Consider the following 18,613-nt stretch of genomic DNA (forward strand, 5'->3'; position numbering starts at 1 on the left):
TCACCCTAGACTTTAGGAGTTTCTGCTTAACCTCCTCCTGAGATACTAGTGGAATGGAAAGAGTGTTATCATCACCCTCATCATGATATGACTCCATCATCTGTTTTTTCCTCTCAAACACAGACTTGAACACGTCTGCCTTTGCTGCATTTGTAATGATAATTCGGTTATTTCCATCTAGTAATGGATCAAAACTACTCTCAGGAAACTTCTTGTTCCTAATATACTTTAAAATCTCCTTTTTATTGTCCTTTACTGTGCTGGCCATAGAATTCTCCTTGTGTCCCTTTGGTTCCCTTTTTCTACAATTGCTAGCTTCTGATTTATATTCATTACTATTAATTTATCCTTTCTTCCATATGTTACATTTTTATAGCTGCCTTTATTTTCCCTCTATACCAGGTAGTTTTTTTTAACCAATATGGCTGCCTTCCTTGGTTATGGCTTTTCGGGCATCTAGTAAAGTGTTCTTAATCAATTCCCACCTATCATTCACATTCTTCTGATTACATTTTTCCTCCCAGCTGAGCTGGCTTATAATTGTTTTCAGCTTGGTGAAAGTGGTACCTCAGCTACAGTTGATTTGTTTAGCTCTGTGATCAATTCCTCTTTATCTGTCAAAGCAACATCTAATATAGAATTCTGCCATGGTGGTTGCAATACTTTTTGAGTTAGGTAGTTGTCACTTCTAATATTTAGAAATTGCAAGGATATTTTAATACCGGCAACACGAGATCTACAGCGTATTGAATTGAAGCCCCCATGATAACACAGCTTTCCCCCACCCCCCACATTATGGGTAGGTGCATAGAATGTAGCTGCATCACTTCATGAAAGCATGGGGCCTGGCCTACACAGTTCTTTGTACCAGTTTAACTCTTTGTTAGGGCTGTGGACTTTTTTAATGCTGAAATGGTTAAATCGATAATCCCCCTGGCGTGGATCCAGTCACACCAGTATAAAGGTGCTCATATTGGTGTAGTTTATTCCCACACATTTACAAGAGTGAGCCATAACAATATAAGCATCTGCATACTGGTATAATTGTGCCCACCCTAGAGGGTAGTAATGCTTTAGCTATGCCAGTATCTAAATCAGTATAATTAAAGCAGCACAAACATGAGAGTAGGTAAGAAATTTAGGTCAGGATCTATTTGCCCAGGCTGATATTTGGACAGGACTCCAGGGAAAATTAATACCTTATGTGCATAAAAACTAAACTTGTCAAGGCCTGCTGGATGTTTTTAAGCACCGTGACTTTGTCAGGATTTTGGCTTTACATCTCACCTAAAGGCAAACTAGAAATGAAGGAAACTGGTTAATAACTGATACCGCAACAAAACCCAACTGTTGCATGTCTGAGGACTGCACGCTCCTTTTCGGCACAGGCGCCTCTCCTCTCACATATAAACTGCGGCATGCTTCCCACAACCTCAGAGAAGCCCTTTGTTGGAGTTCTGTAGGGATCCAGCTTTGAGGAAGGGTGGAAAAAGGACAGTGAGCTGATTCTCATCAGATTCTCCCCCCACAAATCCAGGAGGAAAATATCAGACATTGCCGCAGCATTTCCATTCTGTAGAGCCCACCACCATCCTCTCCTTTTAGGAGGGATAGGTTTGGTTAGCTGCCATGTTCAATCCCAGAGAGGGCTGTGCCTGTTTGGTGAGAGAACACATCATATATTGTTGTCTTTCATCAGAGTTCCCAATTAACACATCAGCACTTTATATTCCTAGAGAATTTATGAAGCATTCTTTTAGAGTGTTGGAAAACCTGGGTTCATAAAGCCTTTTCCCCTTCTTTATTTCAACTTTCCTATTTGCACTGAGCTGCTCTTCTGAAGGCAGTCAGTGCCGTGTTCTGATAGGGTCAGAAGGGAAAGGAATATATGACATATTCTTGTCCATAATCATCTCCTGAGAGAACTTCTCAGAGACCTTGCAGATAATCAGGGATGTTAACACTCTTATAAACTTACAGCTATAGATGGCCAGACCACTGTAGGTATCTTCTTGAGTACAGCACAAAAATGGAGGTTGGAGTCCAGCTGGGTTGCATTCCATTAGCTTCATGCCCATACCGACTCACCCTAAGGGCTACTTCCAACAGTCCAAAACCGTTCTGTTTGGATGGTGTTGGATCAAGTGTCTCTTCCAAATCTTTGGCTTATGCAGGACAACATCGAAACCTTACCAGCTTATCTGTCTGGAGTACACTTAAATTTCTTGAGTAAGAGAACTAATTAATATTCATGAACTGCAGTGTTGCTGAGAAGCATATTAGAATCCTCTCATTAAAGAGACTTGCTCTGAGCTATATCCTCTAAAGCAGTGGTGGGCAGCCCGTGGGCTGCAAGCGGCCGATCAGGATAATCTGATTGAGGGCCATGAGACATTTTGCTGACACTGACTGTCTGCAGGCACGGCTCCCCCGCAGCTCCCATTGGCTGCGGTTTGCCGTTCCTGTCTCAGATTACGGGTCAAACCTAAAGACCTGGGCAATTGTTCATGTCTTCACTTTAAAGTCTGTTTGGTCTGTTGCCTTTGTACTTCACAATGATATATGGTGGGATGCCACTATTACATGATCTGGCATTTACTTTTTGATTTTTCAAAGATATAATTAGCACCAGATGAGCACCTGTGTCATGCTGTTTAGCATTATGAATAGAGTTCACAGCCTGCACCCCCACCACAGCAATTCATATATCTTACTTCAGAGAAAAAAGGTTTTAGCCAGTCAGTTCCACACTTATTAACAGCCTTTGTGTACCCCATAACACCTTGGGACCAATTTCTGCATCATCCACCCCTAAATTTCAAGGCAATGTGAATATATTCTGTTACCAAGAAAAGTGCTTCATTCCCAGCTCTGTCTCCCCTCCCACCACCCACACATCGCTATCCAACCACCTATTCAACCCATTGTTGAAAATATTTATGGGCCAAAAATTTCTGATGATTTTTGACAGTGACTATTTCTAAGGATGGGTTTTCCCTCTATACTGTAAGCAGCCCATTTTCACTCTCTGCAATATTGTCCAGGTAACCCAGCTCAGAACCCGCATCCTCATCCAGAGAAAGGGGACCTTGTAGTTAGCTTCAATGGCTCAGGTACCTCATCTCAGTAGCCTTCACTTCCAGCTCCTTTGGCTGCAAGCCGGACTCCAACTTTAGCTCCATAAACCCTATTGCTTGGTACCATGAACCCGTGCAAGAAGCCTGCAGTGTATCATAGAATATCAGGATTAGAAGGGACCTCAGGAGGTCATCTAGTCCAACCCCTGCTCAAAGCAGGACCAATCCCCAATTTTTGCCCCAGATCCCTAAATGACCCCCTCAAGGATTGAACTCAAAACCCTAGGTTTAGCAGGCCAATGCTCAAACCACTGAGCTATCCCTCCCGCAGTGTAATCCAATAACACTGCCTTGTGAGGAAAGTTGGAGAGCAAGAGGCAGATATTGGGCTGTGCTCTGTCTGTAACAAAATGCTGGGCTCTTGGCTGCAGCTGCAGCAAAATGGCCAAATCTGTGGCAGAATTGCTGAATCCCATACATCTTAGAAAACACCAGAGTTCATGAAGCCTCGAGTAAAATGAATGGAGCTGGTCACACCCTTTGGAGTTACTGTTTAAAGCTTTCTGCAGACTCAGGTGGGTGCCACGTGCATTGCATTGATTTACTACATTGAATTGATTTCCTGTTCTATGTTTTCAAGGTTATCTTCACAAGCATAAGAACAAGGAACATTTTTCTTTTATTAAAAGCAAAGCTGAGATTCTGGAGCGCAGTTCTGTGGCATGATGTAAATTGGGTGGTGGTGGAACACCTGGTGCCTGTGTATAGGGCTTATCTCAAGAGAAGTCACATACTGTAACTTTTATATGTTCTTTCAATCCATCTGGGTGGTGGATACCAAGACATGTTGAGATGATCCTGGGATGTAGTCATTGGGAGTCCCCAAGTCATAGGCTTCAGATAGTGAAGTTAAGATAGTTAAGTTCAAGTTGGCATCATCTGACTCATGGCAGGATTTAGTCTAGAAGCAAATGTTATGGTGTTAGCACATGAAGATGGAAACCATCCGAAAGGCACTAATAAACTGAGCTTCAATCTGGCTAAAGCAGAGTAAAAGGGAGAGGGATTTGAAAATCCCTCATTGTCTAAACAAGAAACAGGTCAGAGCCCCTCTAATATGGAGCAGAGTAGGTGTTGACACGTGTTTGATTTTGTACATACACAAGCTGAGGTCTTTCTGCAATGTTACAGAGTTAGAACACAAAATATACTTTTTGTTTGTTGGATAGGCCCATGACACGAATACTTGAAAATATGTGTTAGCACTTGAGTTTTAGTTTTCTTCAGTCTTCCCCACTTGCTTAGACCTCAGCTATAGATGTTACATTTCACCTTGGGCCTTGTGCATCTTTCTGTCCAAGCACCATAACTTGTTCAAGAATAAAACTTTAAATTCCCATTTAGAAGTATCCTATTTATTCAAGCATAAGTTGTAACATTATAGTTGAATGATGTCCAGCCAACCTACTTGCCAAATACATGTGGAAAAACTGCTCACCAGTCTTAGTTGTCATTATGCTATCAGTCACTGAAAGAGAAGAATATTAGTTTTCTGGGCAAAATATATTAATCTGTTTCTTTTTTCTATTCACTTTTCTTGGCAGGGACAACTTGTGTAAGTGTGGGTATTCCAAAAGCCAACATATAGAGGGGACGCAGGTAAATAACACTGAGAAATGGAGTTATAGGAAACACACAAAGGAACTTCCCACTGATGCTTTTGGTGACATTCAGTTTGAAAATCTTGGGAAAAGAGGGAAGGTGAGTAACTGCTGAGCTGCCACTGGGTATTTTAACTCCAGCCTATCCATAAATGGCTTCTGTCCTGTGGCTTTTTGCATTAGCCTTTATGAAATAAATTCAGAATAATTAAAAAGAAGCCAAAACAATCAAAAGGGGAAAAAAGGCTTAGATTTTTCAAACACAAGGAACTTAAATTTAGGTACCTAAATAAGCAATCTGATTTTTCCAAGCATTCTAAGCCCGCAATATCTTCCACTGAAGTCAGTGAGAACTGCTGGGTGCTGAGCAATTTGGAAAATGGCAACTTATTTAAAGTTTAACAGAGGTGTTAAAATTGACCTGTTTTAATGTTGGAAAATAGGGTTAAATGTGCTTTTTGGAGAAAAAATTGTTTTTCTGAAATTATATGAACTGAAACTATTTTTGGAAAAAAACCACTGGTTTTGAAATTCTTGTTTTTTCCAACTGGAGAAAGTTGGGGAAACAGTCACAAATGAATTTTCCCCCACTTTACCACATTTTTAACCACTCCCCACCACATGCACACATTTTCAAGTGGGTAAAAACCTTAAAAGAAACCAAAAAAATTCAAAAATCGAAATGAAAAATTTCATTTAGAAACAAAATGGTTTTGAAATGAAATTGTTTTCATCCAATTTCAAATGCAAAAATTCTGTGGAATACTGAAAAAAGTTGGGTTGAAAAATTTCAACTGGGATTTTTTTCTTGCAAAATTTCTTGCAGGGAAAATTCTCATTTTTCACACAGCTCAATATGGATTTAGAAGACTTTTGGATGATCTTATGCCCAGTTTTAAATGTTCAGATGGCCATATTTGAAGACCCCGTAGCATCTTAATAAAAAAAAAAGAAAAACGTATTTTTGCTCTGAGATGTTCAGGAACATTGCTTGGTTTGTTCACTGAGGTCATTAACATCCTGGCATATAATACAATCAGTCCTAGCTTTATGCACAACTGAAAAAGGAACAAAAGAATTGTAAGTGAAGAGAGGAAGTCTGTTTTAAGTGATAGCTGGAGATGCCATATTGTAAAGAACCAGATTATGGTACTTAGAATAAGTGTTTAAAGGGGGCTATATGAAAAAATGGAAGTGCCCACCATGGTCACTGTTAAAATGGAGCTATGGGCACATAAAATTGATTGTCTTAAGCATGTTATCTGAACTGCAGGGCAGCTGGAGGGGAGCAGGTTCTGCTTGTTCTCCACACCTTCCTATGATCTGTTATATAAATGTGATCCAACACTTGTAAAGCAAGGTGCATACATTCAAGTCTTCAAGTTCTGGTTCTCTTGCTAATCAATAATGGGCCTGATCCCTGGTGTACCTGTGAAGGGGACCCTTAGCGTGCAGATCTGTGTGTGAGTTGGCACCTGCCTTCTGACAGCTTCCCCCATTACACGTTCAGCGCTTGTGTTGTCCAGAGGTGGGTGCTATGTAGTGGGGTAAAGGGTGAGCAGTGGCTGAAGTGGCTTGGGGAGAAAAGGTGGGTCAGGCTAGGGCTGAGAAGAGATGCACATCATCCTTTCATATATCAGGCAGAGATCAGGGCAGGACAATAATACATCCCTCAGTGGCATTGGTCCCTTGTGCACTGTGGTTCCCCTTTAAGGAGGTTCCCAGGGTGGCCACCAGCTGCAGAAGACATCAGTCTCTCCAGTATCCTCAGGGTATGCAGGGAGGTTTGTGGATGGTCCTGGCCTCCTACTAATCCTCCATATTTCTTGGAGTTTGGAGGCTGGTTCCATGGCCTATTCTATGTGTGATAAAATGATGACATTAAAGTCTCCAGGGGTGTGTTCCTGTGGGGATCAGTTGATGTTGGGCTAGATTTTTTTTGAAATGCACAAGTAGATTTAGGGGCCTAAGTGCCCCTTGGGAGTTAATGGAATTCAGTGCCATTTGTGCTTTTGAAAATCTATTTCCTTGCTTTGTAGTACTCCAAACAGAATTAACAAAGTAGTGCAATTGTCTGGGATATGAGTTCTACACCTATAAGTTGGTTGGAACAGGGACTGTCCCTGGTCTGTTTGTACCATGCCTAGCACAGTGGGGTCCTGGTCCATGACTGTGCTATATCCAAATAATAAATAGTGCATTAAGCGACAGGACTAATATTCACGACGGGGGTTTGTTCTGTCTCTCTCGCTGTCCCCAGAGGGGTGTGTATGTGCAATGCAGCCGTTTTGTGATGGGGTTCTTATATTTTTTTCCCTAAAATATGTGCAGCCTGTGTGTGCGGAGAAGGCATGTTGGAGCAGTATGCCTTGCACTTGGAGTGGAACGTGGTGAGGTTTGTAAGAGTCTTAGCTCATTCCACAGTCTGGGATCAGCCCGCAAGGAAGCTTGGTCTTCTGCCCAGACAAGCTTTTTGTTCAATATCTTCATAAATGATCTGGAGGATGGTGTGGATTGCACTCTCAGCAAATTTGCGGATGATACTAAACTAGGAGGAGTGGTAGATACGCTGGAGGGCAGGGATAGGATACAGAGGGACCTAGACAAATTGGAGGATTGGGCCAAAAGAAATCTGATGAGGTTCAACAAGGATAAGTGCAGGGTCCTGCACTTAGGACGGAAGAACCCAATGCACCGCTACAGACTAGGGATCGAATGGCTAGACAGCAGTTCTGCAGAAAAGGACCTGGGGTGACAGTGGACGAGAAGCTGGATATGAGTCAAGAGTGTGCCCTTGTTGCCAAGAAGGCCAATGGCATTTGGGGATGTATAAGTAGGGGCATAGCCAGCAGATCGAGGGACGTGATCGTTCCCCTCTATTTGACATTGGTGAGGCCTCATCTGGAGTACTGTGTCCAGTTTTGGGCCCCACACTACAAGAAGGATGTGGAAAAATTGGAGAGAGTCCAGCGGAGGGCAACAAAAATGATTAGGGGTCTGGAACACATGACTTATGAGGAGATGCTGAGGGAACTGGGATTGTTTAGTCTGCAGAAGAGAAGAATGGGGGATTTGATAGCTGCTTTCAACTACCTGAGAAGTGGTTCCAAAGAGGATGGTTCTAGGCTATTCTCAGTGGTAGAAGAGGACAGGACAAGGAGTAATGGTCTCAAGTTGCAGTGGGGGAGGTTTAGGTTGGATATTAGGAAAAACTTTTTCACTAGGAGGGTGGTGAAACACTGGAATGCGTTACCTAGGGAGGTTTCAGAGTAACAGCCGTGTTAGTCTGTCTTTGCAAAAAGAAAAGGAGTACTTGTGGCACCTTAGAGACTAACCAATTTATTTGAGCATGAGCTTTCATGAGCTACAGCTCACTTCGTCGGATGCATACCATGGAAACTGCAGTAGACATTATATACACACACAGAGACCATGAAACAATACCCCCTCCCACCCCACTGTCCTGCTGGTGATAGCTTATCTAAAGTGATCATCAAGTTGGGCCATTTCCAGCACCCCCTCACACAAACTCACTCTCCTGCTGGTAATAGCCCATCCAAAGTGACCACTCTCTTCACAATGTGTATGATAATCAAGGTGGGTCATTTCCAGCACAAATCCAGGTTCTCTCACTCCCTCACCCCCCTCCAAAAACACACACACACAAACTCACTCTCCTGCTGGTAATAGCTTATCAAAAGTGACCACTCTCCCTACAATGTGCATGATAATCAAGGTGGGCCTTCTCACTCCCCCACCCCCATACACACACAAACTCACTCTCCTGCTGGTAATAGCTTATCTAAAGTGATCATTAAGTTGGGCCAACTTAATGATCACTTTAGATAAGCTATTACCAGCAGGAGAGTGAGTTTGTGTGTGGGGGGGCGGAGGGTGAGAAAACCTGGACTTGTGCTGGAAATGGCCCAACTTGATGATCACTTTAGATAAGCTATCACCAGCAGGACAGTGGGGTGGGAGGGGGTATTGTTTCATGGTTTCTTTGTGTATATAATGTCTACTGCAGTTTCCACGGTATGCATCCGATGAAGTGAGCTGTAGCTCACGAAAGCTTATGCTCAAATAAATTGGTTGGTCTCTAAGGTGCCACAAGTACTCCTTTTCTTTTTACCTAGGGAGGTGGTAGAATCTCCTTCCTTAGAAGTTTTTAAGGTCAGGCTTGACAAAGCCCTGGCTGGGGTGATTTAATTGGGGATTGGTCCTGCTTTGAGCAGGGGGTTGGACTAGATGACTTCCTGAGGTCCCTTCCAACCCTGATATTCTATGATTCTGTGATAAGCTTTACCCTTCTAATAGGAAGTTCCATGGTGCCTGAGGGGTGGATTCGTTGAACACAGTCTCCACCTTGAAGCATTAGGCCATCTCTTAAACATCATGGGCCCAAGCCATTAAATGCCTCGCCGGGACCATGCAGGTGACTTAGGGCTTGTCTATACTTACTGGAGGATCGACACTCTGGCGATCGATGCATCGGCAGTCAATTTAGTGTGTCTAGTGAAGACCCACTAAATTGACCACCGATCACTCTCCCGTAGACTCCTGTACTCCACCTGTTCAAGAAGAATAAGGTGAGTTGATGGGAGAGCGTCTCCTGTCGATGTCGCATAGCGTGGACCTTGAGGTCAGTAGATCTAAGCTATGTCGATTTGAGTTACACTATTCAAGTAACTCAAATAGCGTAGCTTAGATCGACTTTTACCTTTAGTGTAGACAAGGCCTGAGTTTTCCTTGGAAAGCCAGTGCAGAGAACAGGATTGTGCTTGTGGTAGCCCATGTTGCTGGGGAGACATGCTGTTGGAGTTTCCTCAGAGCTGATGACTTCATGCACAGGTAAATCACAAGCAGAGAGAAGATCTGAATCCCCATCTCCTACCTCCCAGGTGAGAGCCTTAATCACCATGCAGAGAGCCGTGCTCGCTCTCTCTCTCTCTCTCTCTCTCTCTGGCCCAATAAATATTTAAGAATTGATACAAGTGGAACAGCTTCGGTAGGAGAGATTGGGAGCCACCTACCCTGGGCTAGCCTACAGCCTGGTGATTAGGATGTTCACCTGGCAGGGATGTGATGTGAGTTCAAGTCCCTGATCCAGAGTGGGGACTCAAACCTGGGTCTCATATCCTAGGCAAGTGCCCTAACCACTGGGCTAAAGGTTATAAGGGCAGAGAAAGGGGAACACATCCTTTTTCTGAAGCTGACCTTAAAATAACTTTTTTTCCCAACCAAAACTAATTGGATCAAATTCACCAATAGTTTCAGGTTGGCTGAAACTGCATTTTTTGAATAAATTTGTTTGAAAAACTTAGCCCATCTCTATTCAGGTGTCCTAGGAGTGGGGAAAATACAGGCCATAAAATTAGTGTTTAGAAAACACACACTGGGCCTGATTCTCCATTGCTTTGCACTTTGGTCATTTACTACTGTGCAATGCGGGTGACAAATGTCACCTAATGGAATCATAGAATCATAGAATCATAGAATCATAGAATCTCAGGGTTGGAAGGGACCCCAGAAGGTCATCTAGTCCAACCCCCTGCTCAAAGCAGGACCAATTCCCAGTTAAATCATCCCAGCCAGGGCTTTGTCAAGCCTGACCTTAAAAACCTCTAAGGAAGGAGATTCTACCACCTCCCTAGGTAACGCATTCCAGTGTTTCACCACCCTCTTAGTGAAAAAGTTTTTCCTAATATCCAATCTAAACCTCCCCCACTGCAACTTGAGACCATTACTCCTCGTTCTGTCATCTGCTACCATTGAGAACAGTCTAGAGCCATCCTCTTTGGAACCCCCTTTCAGGTAGTTGAAAGCAGCTATCAAATCCCCCCTCATTCTTCTCTTCTGCAGGCTAAACAATCCCAGCTCCCTCAGCCTCTCCTCATAACTCATGTGTTCCAGTCCCCTAATCATTTTTGTTGCCCTTCGCTGGACTCTCTCCAATTTATCCACATCCTTCTTGAAGTGTGGGGCCCAAAACTGGACACAGTACTCCAGATGAGGCCTCACCAACGTCGAATAGAGGGGAACGATCACGTCCCTCGATCTGCTCGCTATGCCCCTACTTATACATCCCAAAATGCCATTGGCCTTCTTGGCAACAAGGGCACACTGCTGACTCATATCCAGCTTCTCGTCCACTGTCACCCCTAGGTCCTTTTCTGCAGAACTGCTGCCTAGCCATTCGGTCCCTAGTCTGTAGCTGTGCATTGGGTTCTTCCGTCCTAAGTGCAGGACCCTGCACTTATCCTTATTGAACCTCATCAGATTCCTTTTGGCCCAATCTTCCAATTGGTCTAGGTCCTTCTGTATCCTATCCCTCCCCTCCAGCGTATCTACCACTCCTCCTAGTTTAGTATCATCCGCAAATTTGCTGAGAGTGCAATCCACACCATCCTCCAGATCATTTATGAAGATATTGAATAAAACCGGCCCCAGGACCGACCCCTGGGGCACTCCACTTGATACCGGCTGCCAACTAGACATGGAGCCATTGATCACTACCCGTTGAGCCCGACAATTTAGCCAGCTTTCTACCCACCTTATGGTGCATTCATCCAGCCCATACTTCCTTAACTTGCTGACAAGAATACTATGGGAGACCGTGTCAAAAGCTTTGCTAAAGTCAAGAAACAATACATCCACTGCTTTCCCTTCATCCACAGAACCAGTAATCTCATCATAAAAGGCGATTAGATTAGTCAGGCATGACCTTCCCTTGGTGAATCCATGCTGGCTGTTCCTGATCACTTTCCTCTCATGCAAGTGCTTCAGGATTGATTCTTTGAGGACCTGCTCCATGATTTTTCCAGGGACTGAGGTGAGGCTGACTGGCCTGTAGTTCCCAGGATCTTCCTTCTTCCCTTTTTTAAAGATTGGCACTACATTAGCCTTTTTCCAGTCATCCGGGACTTCCCCGGTTCGCCACGAGTTTTCAAAGATAATGGCCAGTGGCTCTGCAATCACAGCCGCCAATTCCTTCAGCACTCTCGGATGCAACTCGTCCGGCCCCATGGACTTGTGCACGTCCAGCTTTTCTAAATAGTCCCTAACCGCCTCTATCTCCACAGAGGGCTGGCCATCTCTTCCGCATTTTGTGATGCCCAGTGCAGCAGTCTGGGAGCTGACCTTGTTAGTGAAAACAGAGGCAAAAAAAGCATTGAGTACATTAGCTTTTTCCACATCCTCTGTCACTAGGTTGCCTCCCTCATTCAGTAAGGGGCCCACACATTCCTTGGCTTTCTTCTTGTTGCCAACATACCTGAAGAAACCCTTCTTGTTACTCTTGACATCTCTGGCTAGCTGCAGCTCCAGGTGCGATTTGGCCCTCCTGATAACATTCCTACATGCCCGAGCAATATTTTTATACTCTTCCCTGGTCATATGTCCAACCTTCCACTTCTTGTAAGCTTCTTTTTTATGTTTAAGATCCGCTAGGATTTCACCATTAAGCCAAGTTGGTCGCCTGCCATATTTACTATTCTTTCGACTCATCGGGATGGTTTGTCCCTGTAACCTCAACAGGGATTCCTTGAAATACAGCCAGCTCTCCTGGACTCCTTTCCCCTTCAAGTTAGTCCCCCAGGGGATCCTGGCCATCCGTTCCCTGAGGGAGTCGAAGTCTGCTTTCCTGAAGTCCAGGGTCCGTATCCTGCTGCTTACCTTTGTTCCCTGCATCAGGATCCTGAACTCAACCAACTCATGGTCACTGCCTCCCAGATTCCCATCCACTTTTGCTTCCCCCACTAATTCTACCCGGTTTGTGAGCAGCAGGTCAAGAAAAGCACCCCCCCTAGTTGGCTCCTCTAGCACTTGTGCCAGGAAATTGTCCCCTACGCTTTCCAAAAACTTCCTGGATTGTCTATGCACCGCTGTATTGCTCTCCCAGCAGATATCAGGAAAATTAAAGTCACCCATGAGAATCAGGGCATGCGATCTAGTAGCTTCCGTGAGCTGCCGGAAGAAAGCCTCATCCACCTCATCCCCCTGGTCCGGTGGTCTATAGCAGACTCCCACCACTACATCACTCTTGTTGCACACACTTCTAAACTTAATCCAGAGACACTCAGGTTTTTCTGCAGTTTCGTACCGGAGCTCTGAGCAGTCATACTGCTCCCTTACATACAGTGCTACTCCCCCACCTTTTCTGCCCTGCCTGTCCTTCCTGAACAGTTTATAACCATCCATGACAGTACTCCAGTCATATGAGTTATCCCACCAAGTCTCTGTTATTCCGATCACGTCATAGTTCCTTGACATCACCAGGACCTCCAGTTCTCCCTGCTTGTTTCCAAGGCTTTGTGCATTTGTATATAAGCACTTGAGATAACCTGTTGATCACCCCTCATTGCCAGTATGAGGCAGGAGCCCTCCCCTCACAGACATTCCTGCCTGTGCTTCCTCCCGGTATCCCGCTTTCCCACTTACCTCAGGGCTTTGGTCTCCTTCCCCCGGTGAACCTAGTTTAAAGCCCTCCTCACTAGGTTAGCCAGCCTGCTGGCAAAGATGCTCTTCCCTCTCTTCGTAAGATGGAGCCCGTCTCTACCCAGCACTCCTCCTTCATGGAACACCATCCCATGGTCAAAGAAACCAAAGCCTTCTCTCCGACACCATCTGCGTAGCCATTCGTTGACTTCCACGATTCGACGCTCCCTACCTAGGCCTTTTCCTTCCACGGGGAGGATGGACGAGAACACCACTTGCGCCTCCAACTCCTTTATTCTTCTTCCTAGAGCCACATAGTCCGCAGTGATCCGCTCAAGGTCATTCTTGGCAGTATCATTGGTGCCCACGTGGAGAAGCAGGAAGGGGTAGCGATCCGAGGGCTTGATGAGTCTCGGCAGTCTCTCCGTCACATCACGAATCTTAGCCCCTGGCAAGCAGCAGACTTCTCGGTTTTCCCGGTCAGGGCGGCAGATAGATGACTCAGTCCCCCGGAGGAGAGAGTCCCCGACCACCACCACCCGCCTTCTCCTCTTGGGGGTGGTGGTCGTGGAACCCCCAACCTCAGGACAGCGCATCTCATGCCTTCCAACCAGCAGAGTCTCCTTCTGCTTTCTCGCCCCAGACATATCATCTGGTCCACTCTCCGCAACGATACCTGTGGAGAGAACATGAAAGCGGTTAGTTACCTGTGTCTGTGTTACTGGAACCCGGACATTCCGCTTACCTCTTCTGGAGGTCACATGTTGCCAAGCTTCTTCACTAGCCTCTTGGCTCCTCTGTGCAACCTGCTCTATATCTGTAGAGCTTTGTGCCCCTAGAAGCCTATCCTGAGTTTCGTCCAGGAAATCCTCAGTTTCCCGTATGCAACGCAGGGTTGTTATCTGTTGCTCCAGACCTTCAATCTTCTCTTCCAATATGGAGACCAGCTTGCACTTTGTACAGACAAAGTCGCTTCTGTCCTGTGGAAGAAAGACAAACATGGCACATCCAGTGCAGGTCACAACAGCTGAACCCCCCCCTTCCATATCACCTTCCTACTATGAGCTTCCTCAGAGCAGTTTGCAAGACGTAAGCCTCACTGGGCTCCCTCCAGGCGAACTCCCAGGCAAACTCCTGCTGTGTGCTGCTCAGCTGGTTCTCCGCCGCTCAGCTGGTTCGCGAAGCTCTGGCTATTTTTAAACAGCCAGGCTTCCCTGTCGCAAACAAACAGACACCCTACTGCCCGCCCCCTGCAGGCTAGCAGCCAATCAGACACTCACTCAGGCTCTCACACTGCCCCCCCAGCAAACACACGCTCGGATACTTCCTCAGCAAGCAAACAAACACAGACTCGGATACTTACCAGTCCCAGGCAAACTCCTGGGTGTTTGCCTGTGTCATTCTGACACCTGCTTTGTATTTTGTCTAGATATAAATGACTGCATGGAGGGCAAGGGAGTGGGGAACCAGGCCATCGCTTTGAGACCAAATAGAATTACTCTGTTGCCATTTATTGCTGCTAACCCTGTATTGTGTCCTCTCTCATTGAAGTACATCCGGTTATCCTACGACACAGACTCTGAAATGCTCTATGATCTGATGACTCAACACTGGCACCTGAAAAATCCCAACCTTGTCATCTCAGTCACAGGGGGAGCAAAAAACTTTGCCCTAAAGCCACGGATGCGCAAGATATTCAGCAGGCTGATCTACATTGCCCAGTCCAAAGGTAAAAGGGGTATCTGGGCTGCCTTGAAGCTACTAGTTTTTATGTTTTCCGCCATTGGGCTAGCCTGGTATCTCTTGGTTTGTCAGTATAGTGGATAAACTGTGATGTTAGACACTAATATAGGGAAAGGAAAATAGATTATCAGGGAATATGGATCAAGACACAAATCCTGGTCCCACTGAAGTCCATGAGAGTCTTTTAGTTAAATGAATGTGGGCTTAATTTGGCGAAAAAACTAGGCATATATCTTGGGACAAGTCTATCTTTTCTGATGCCACTTTGAGTGTTCCCATGCCTTTTACAATCATTTATGCAATTAATACCTGTGAATTCAGTTGTAGCCATTGGCACATAGAGCAGGATAATAGAAATCATAATAATTTGTATTAAAAAACCTGGGCTAAGTTTTTTTTACTACAAATTCACATCTAGTGTAACCCCTTTTTGAAGTCAGAATTGTTCAAGCAAGTGAAGAACTTGGTTCAGCGAGTGCAGTTGTGATTTAGCTGAAGTGAGAGGTGAATATTTCAGTCAGCTGGTATATTAGCCTTCTGCCAAATAAGTCTGGCGGAGAAGAAGAAGCTGTGAATACTCAGCAGAGAGGCAGAGCTTTCTATTAGTTGTTGCCTGTTTAGTCCACTTCAGACAAGTATGGCCTAATGACCTGGGAACTGGGTGGAGAGCCATTCTTGGCTTTGACAAGGGTGTCCTTTGTAGCTTTGGGTAAATCTCCTAACATCTCTTCTTCCTGTATCATATGGAAATTAGCATATCTCCTGTGATCTAGTGAGGATAAATGTGTTGGCTTAGTGTCTTGAAGGTAAACAACCCCGAGGGCCAAAATCCCCACTGCCTTGCCCTTTTGTGTTATCACTTGCATTGGTGCGCAGTACTACCATATCAGCTTCTTGCATCCACGTAACACAGGCCTTCATGACTACACGAGATGCAGGGCAGAGGAGAATTGGGGATGACACACGCACATATTTACAAAGAGAAAACAATTTTTGTGCACAGTGGTAGGTCTGTGGCTAAATTTCATTTGGTACCTACCATCTGCAGGGGCCTGGATTTTCACAGGAGGCACTCACTATGGACTGATGAAATACATTGGAGAGGTGGTGAGAGACAACACCATCAGTAGGAGCTCAGAGGAGAACGTGGTGGCTATCGGCATAGCAGCCTGGGGCATGATTTCCAACCGGGATAGTTTGATCAGAAGCAGTGATACTGAGGTGAGGAACATGTAGTGCTGTCAATGGGGTCATGGGAAGCCAGTGAAAACCCTGCAAAACTGAGTTATATTCTGACTAAACGCAGTCTACTCTCGGTAAATGCCTCACTGCTCTCCATCCACACCATTATCTGCATGGAGCCTGATGCCGTTGGCCTGTGGCTGATTTGGATGTGAGATCCTATTAGAAACTCTTCCTGCTACAGAACTTGTGCTGCACTGTGTTGTAAAATAGTCATTGCCTATTAAAGATAATGGTTAAACAACAAATGAGATGTATGGCACTCACAAATTGTGCATTGGATTTTGGAAAAGATGTGCCACTTAGACTCAGCCAGGTGGATTCAAAAAAGGAGAAGGGGGCAATATAGTCTCTCATCCAGCTGAGCTGCACTTCCGCACAGGAACAAGGTGGGTGGTCCAAAAGTGTCTTTGTTCACGTTTGTGTTGTCCCATTTCTGGTGCTGGCCATGTGCCTGGGTAAGCTAGGCTGCTCTAACTCATTCGTCTGCTAGTGATCTTAAGAGGTTATTCCAGCAGCCACTGGTTACTGTGGCATAAGAATATAAAGTTGTGGCAGCATTAGAGGCTGGGGGAATGCAAAGAGGCACTCAGTAGTGCTTGGATTGAACTGGGGTATCTACCAGAAATATCTGTAATGCAACAGTATTATTGCATATGTCGGTAAAAGGCAGAAATTTCAACTGAAGAGGAGGAGGAACAAACCAGCTTGTCTTATCCTACGTCCACTCTGCTAGATTTCTTAGAGCATAACAGCAAAATAGCAGACAAAGGAGACAATAGATTGTTTGGGTTTTTTTTGAAAACCCATTGACAAAAACCCTCACTAAGTAGCATTAAGTCTTGGGGTGAGGGGTAAAGGTTGGTCATAAATTAGAAAGTGGTTAAAACAGAGGAGAAATGAATTGTTAATTTTCAACATGGCCTAGCAGGATTCAAAAATCACTAGACATCTATATGAGTGATGAGAACATCCACAGTTCCGTTATATAAAATGAAATTATAGGAGGTGTAAACCCTCACTCTCCTGGGCACAAACCCATCGCATGGGGGGAAGGAAAGAATGTCTTCCATGGACAGGTTATTCCATAACTGAGTTATGAGTGCTCTTGCAACTTTCTCTGAAGCAGCTGGTGCTGGCCATGGGCTCGATGGACCTTTGGTCTGACTTGGTCTGGAAATTTTTATGCTGCTAAAATCTGGAAAATAAGAGAACAATAGTCATGCCCACTGACCTTCTGTGACCCCATTTCAAGTACTGCATGCACCATGCCCTTCTGATCTCAATGGAAACCCTCTGCTGATGTTTCTAGGGGTACTATTCAGCCCACTACATAATGGATGACGTTAAGAGAGACCCATTGTATTGCCTGGACAATAACCACACCCACCTATTGCTGGTCGATAACGGCACCCATGGACATCCAGCAATAGAGGCTAAGCTACGGACACAGTTAGAAAAATACATTTCGGAACGTGTTATCCCAGGTTGGTGCAGTTCTCTAACTTCAGATCATTCTGCTCAGGTGCTACAGGGCTTGATGCTACAGAACATACTGTGGGAGGAAACAAGTTTTCTCATGTTGCCATGCTATGGATGACAAGTGTTTTTGCTCATGTGCCTAATAACAAAGAAGGCTTCTGACGGTATACCGTCAATGTGACCCATGGTGATTTGTGCGTATTTCAAGGAGAACATGCTTCTTAAAGGTACAAATAAGAAGAGCTTACATACTCATGCAATAATCTATCTGAGGTTCACCACAGAGCACAATTTACTGGGTAAGGTGGGTTTCAAGTACTATATGGGATAAACATTCCTTTCAGTTCAGGAATCAAAGCAATTTCACTTGCTGTGTCAGAGGAGATCACCTGATGGGCCCAGGTTGCTTTCCATTCTTACTATCTGTGTGTTGGGAATTCATCCCTTTTGACAGATGCTGGTGTGATGGGGGAAGGGTTGCCTGAGGAATCTGGGATTTGCCCTTGTGTCACACCTCTGGACTCAACTAGCTGTATGTTTTAGGCCGACTGTTGCTTCTTGTTTATTATGATGTTTATGGTCTTTATTGTGTGGTACTTTGTACAGCACATGGCACGGTGGAAACCATGACTGGGGCTCCTAGCCACTATGTTAAAATAAATAATAATAACTGATGCTGATTATTAGCCACTACATGAATCATTTTGTAATAAATAAAATCAGTATTATACATTAGTGTTATTAAGTTTATATTCACTCAGGCAATAAAACTGCACAAACATATCACATGGCTTTAATTTCAATAAATATGCTGTTTGTTATCAACTAGTGTTTAACATATGAAACTCCTATTACATTAAACCCTTTAGATGTAATTGTAGGTGCTATATTTTGATTTTCTAATGATTAAATTTTACATTCATGTTAATGGTCCTTCAGCCTAACTTCTCGATTAATTTATTCCTTTAATAA

The 18,613-nt window shown here is 44.6% G+C and overlaps 2 protein-coding genes across 2 annotated transcripts in view; one reads left to right on the plus strand and one right to left on the minus strand.

Moving 5' to 3' along the window:
• The window catches only part of TRPM8 (transient receptor potential cation channel subfamily M member 8), a 217,602-nt gene that overhangs the window by 128,362 nt on the left and 70,627 nt on the right, over window positions 1-18,613 (plus strand). The window contains exons 5-8 of the mRNA XM_073304777.1: window positions 4,682-4,838; window positions 14,726-14,903; window positions 15,966-16,138; window positions 17,472-17,646. Coding sequence (XP_073160878.1) covers window positions 4,682-4,838; window positions 14,726-14,903; window positions 15,966-16,138; window positions 17,472-17,646 — 683 coding nt within the window. The remainder of the gene's footprint in view (window positions 1-4,681; window positions 4,839-14,725; window positions 14,904-15,965; window positions 16,139-17,471; window positions 17,647-18,613) is intronic.
• LOC140895334 (uncharacterized) lies at window positions 12,625-14,330 on the minus strand. Its single transcript, XM_073304775.1, has 2 exons — window positions 14,234-14,330; window positions 12,625-14,154 (listed from the first exon to the last, which is right to left on the minus strand). The coding sequence occupies exon 2, from the start codon at window positions 13,819-13,821 to the stop codon at window positions 13,210-13,212; it is 612 nt and encodes a 203-aa protein (XP_073160876.1). The 5' UTR covers window positions 13,822-14,154; window positions 14,234-14,330; the 3' UTR covers window positions 12,625-13,209.

Source organism: Lepidochelys kempii, chromosome 11 (genome assembly GCF_965140265.1).
Source record: "Lepidochelys kempii isolate rLepKem1 chromosome 11, rLepKem1.hap2, whole genome shotgun sequence".
Taxonomy (NCBI): Eukaryota; Metazoa; Chordata; order Testudines; family Cheloniidae; genus Lepidochelys; species Lepidochelys kempii.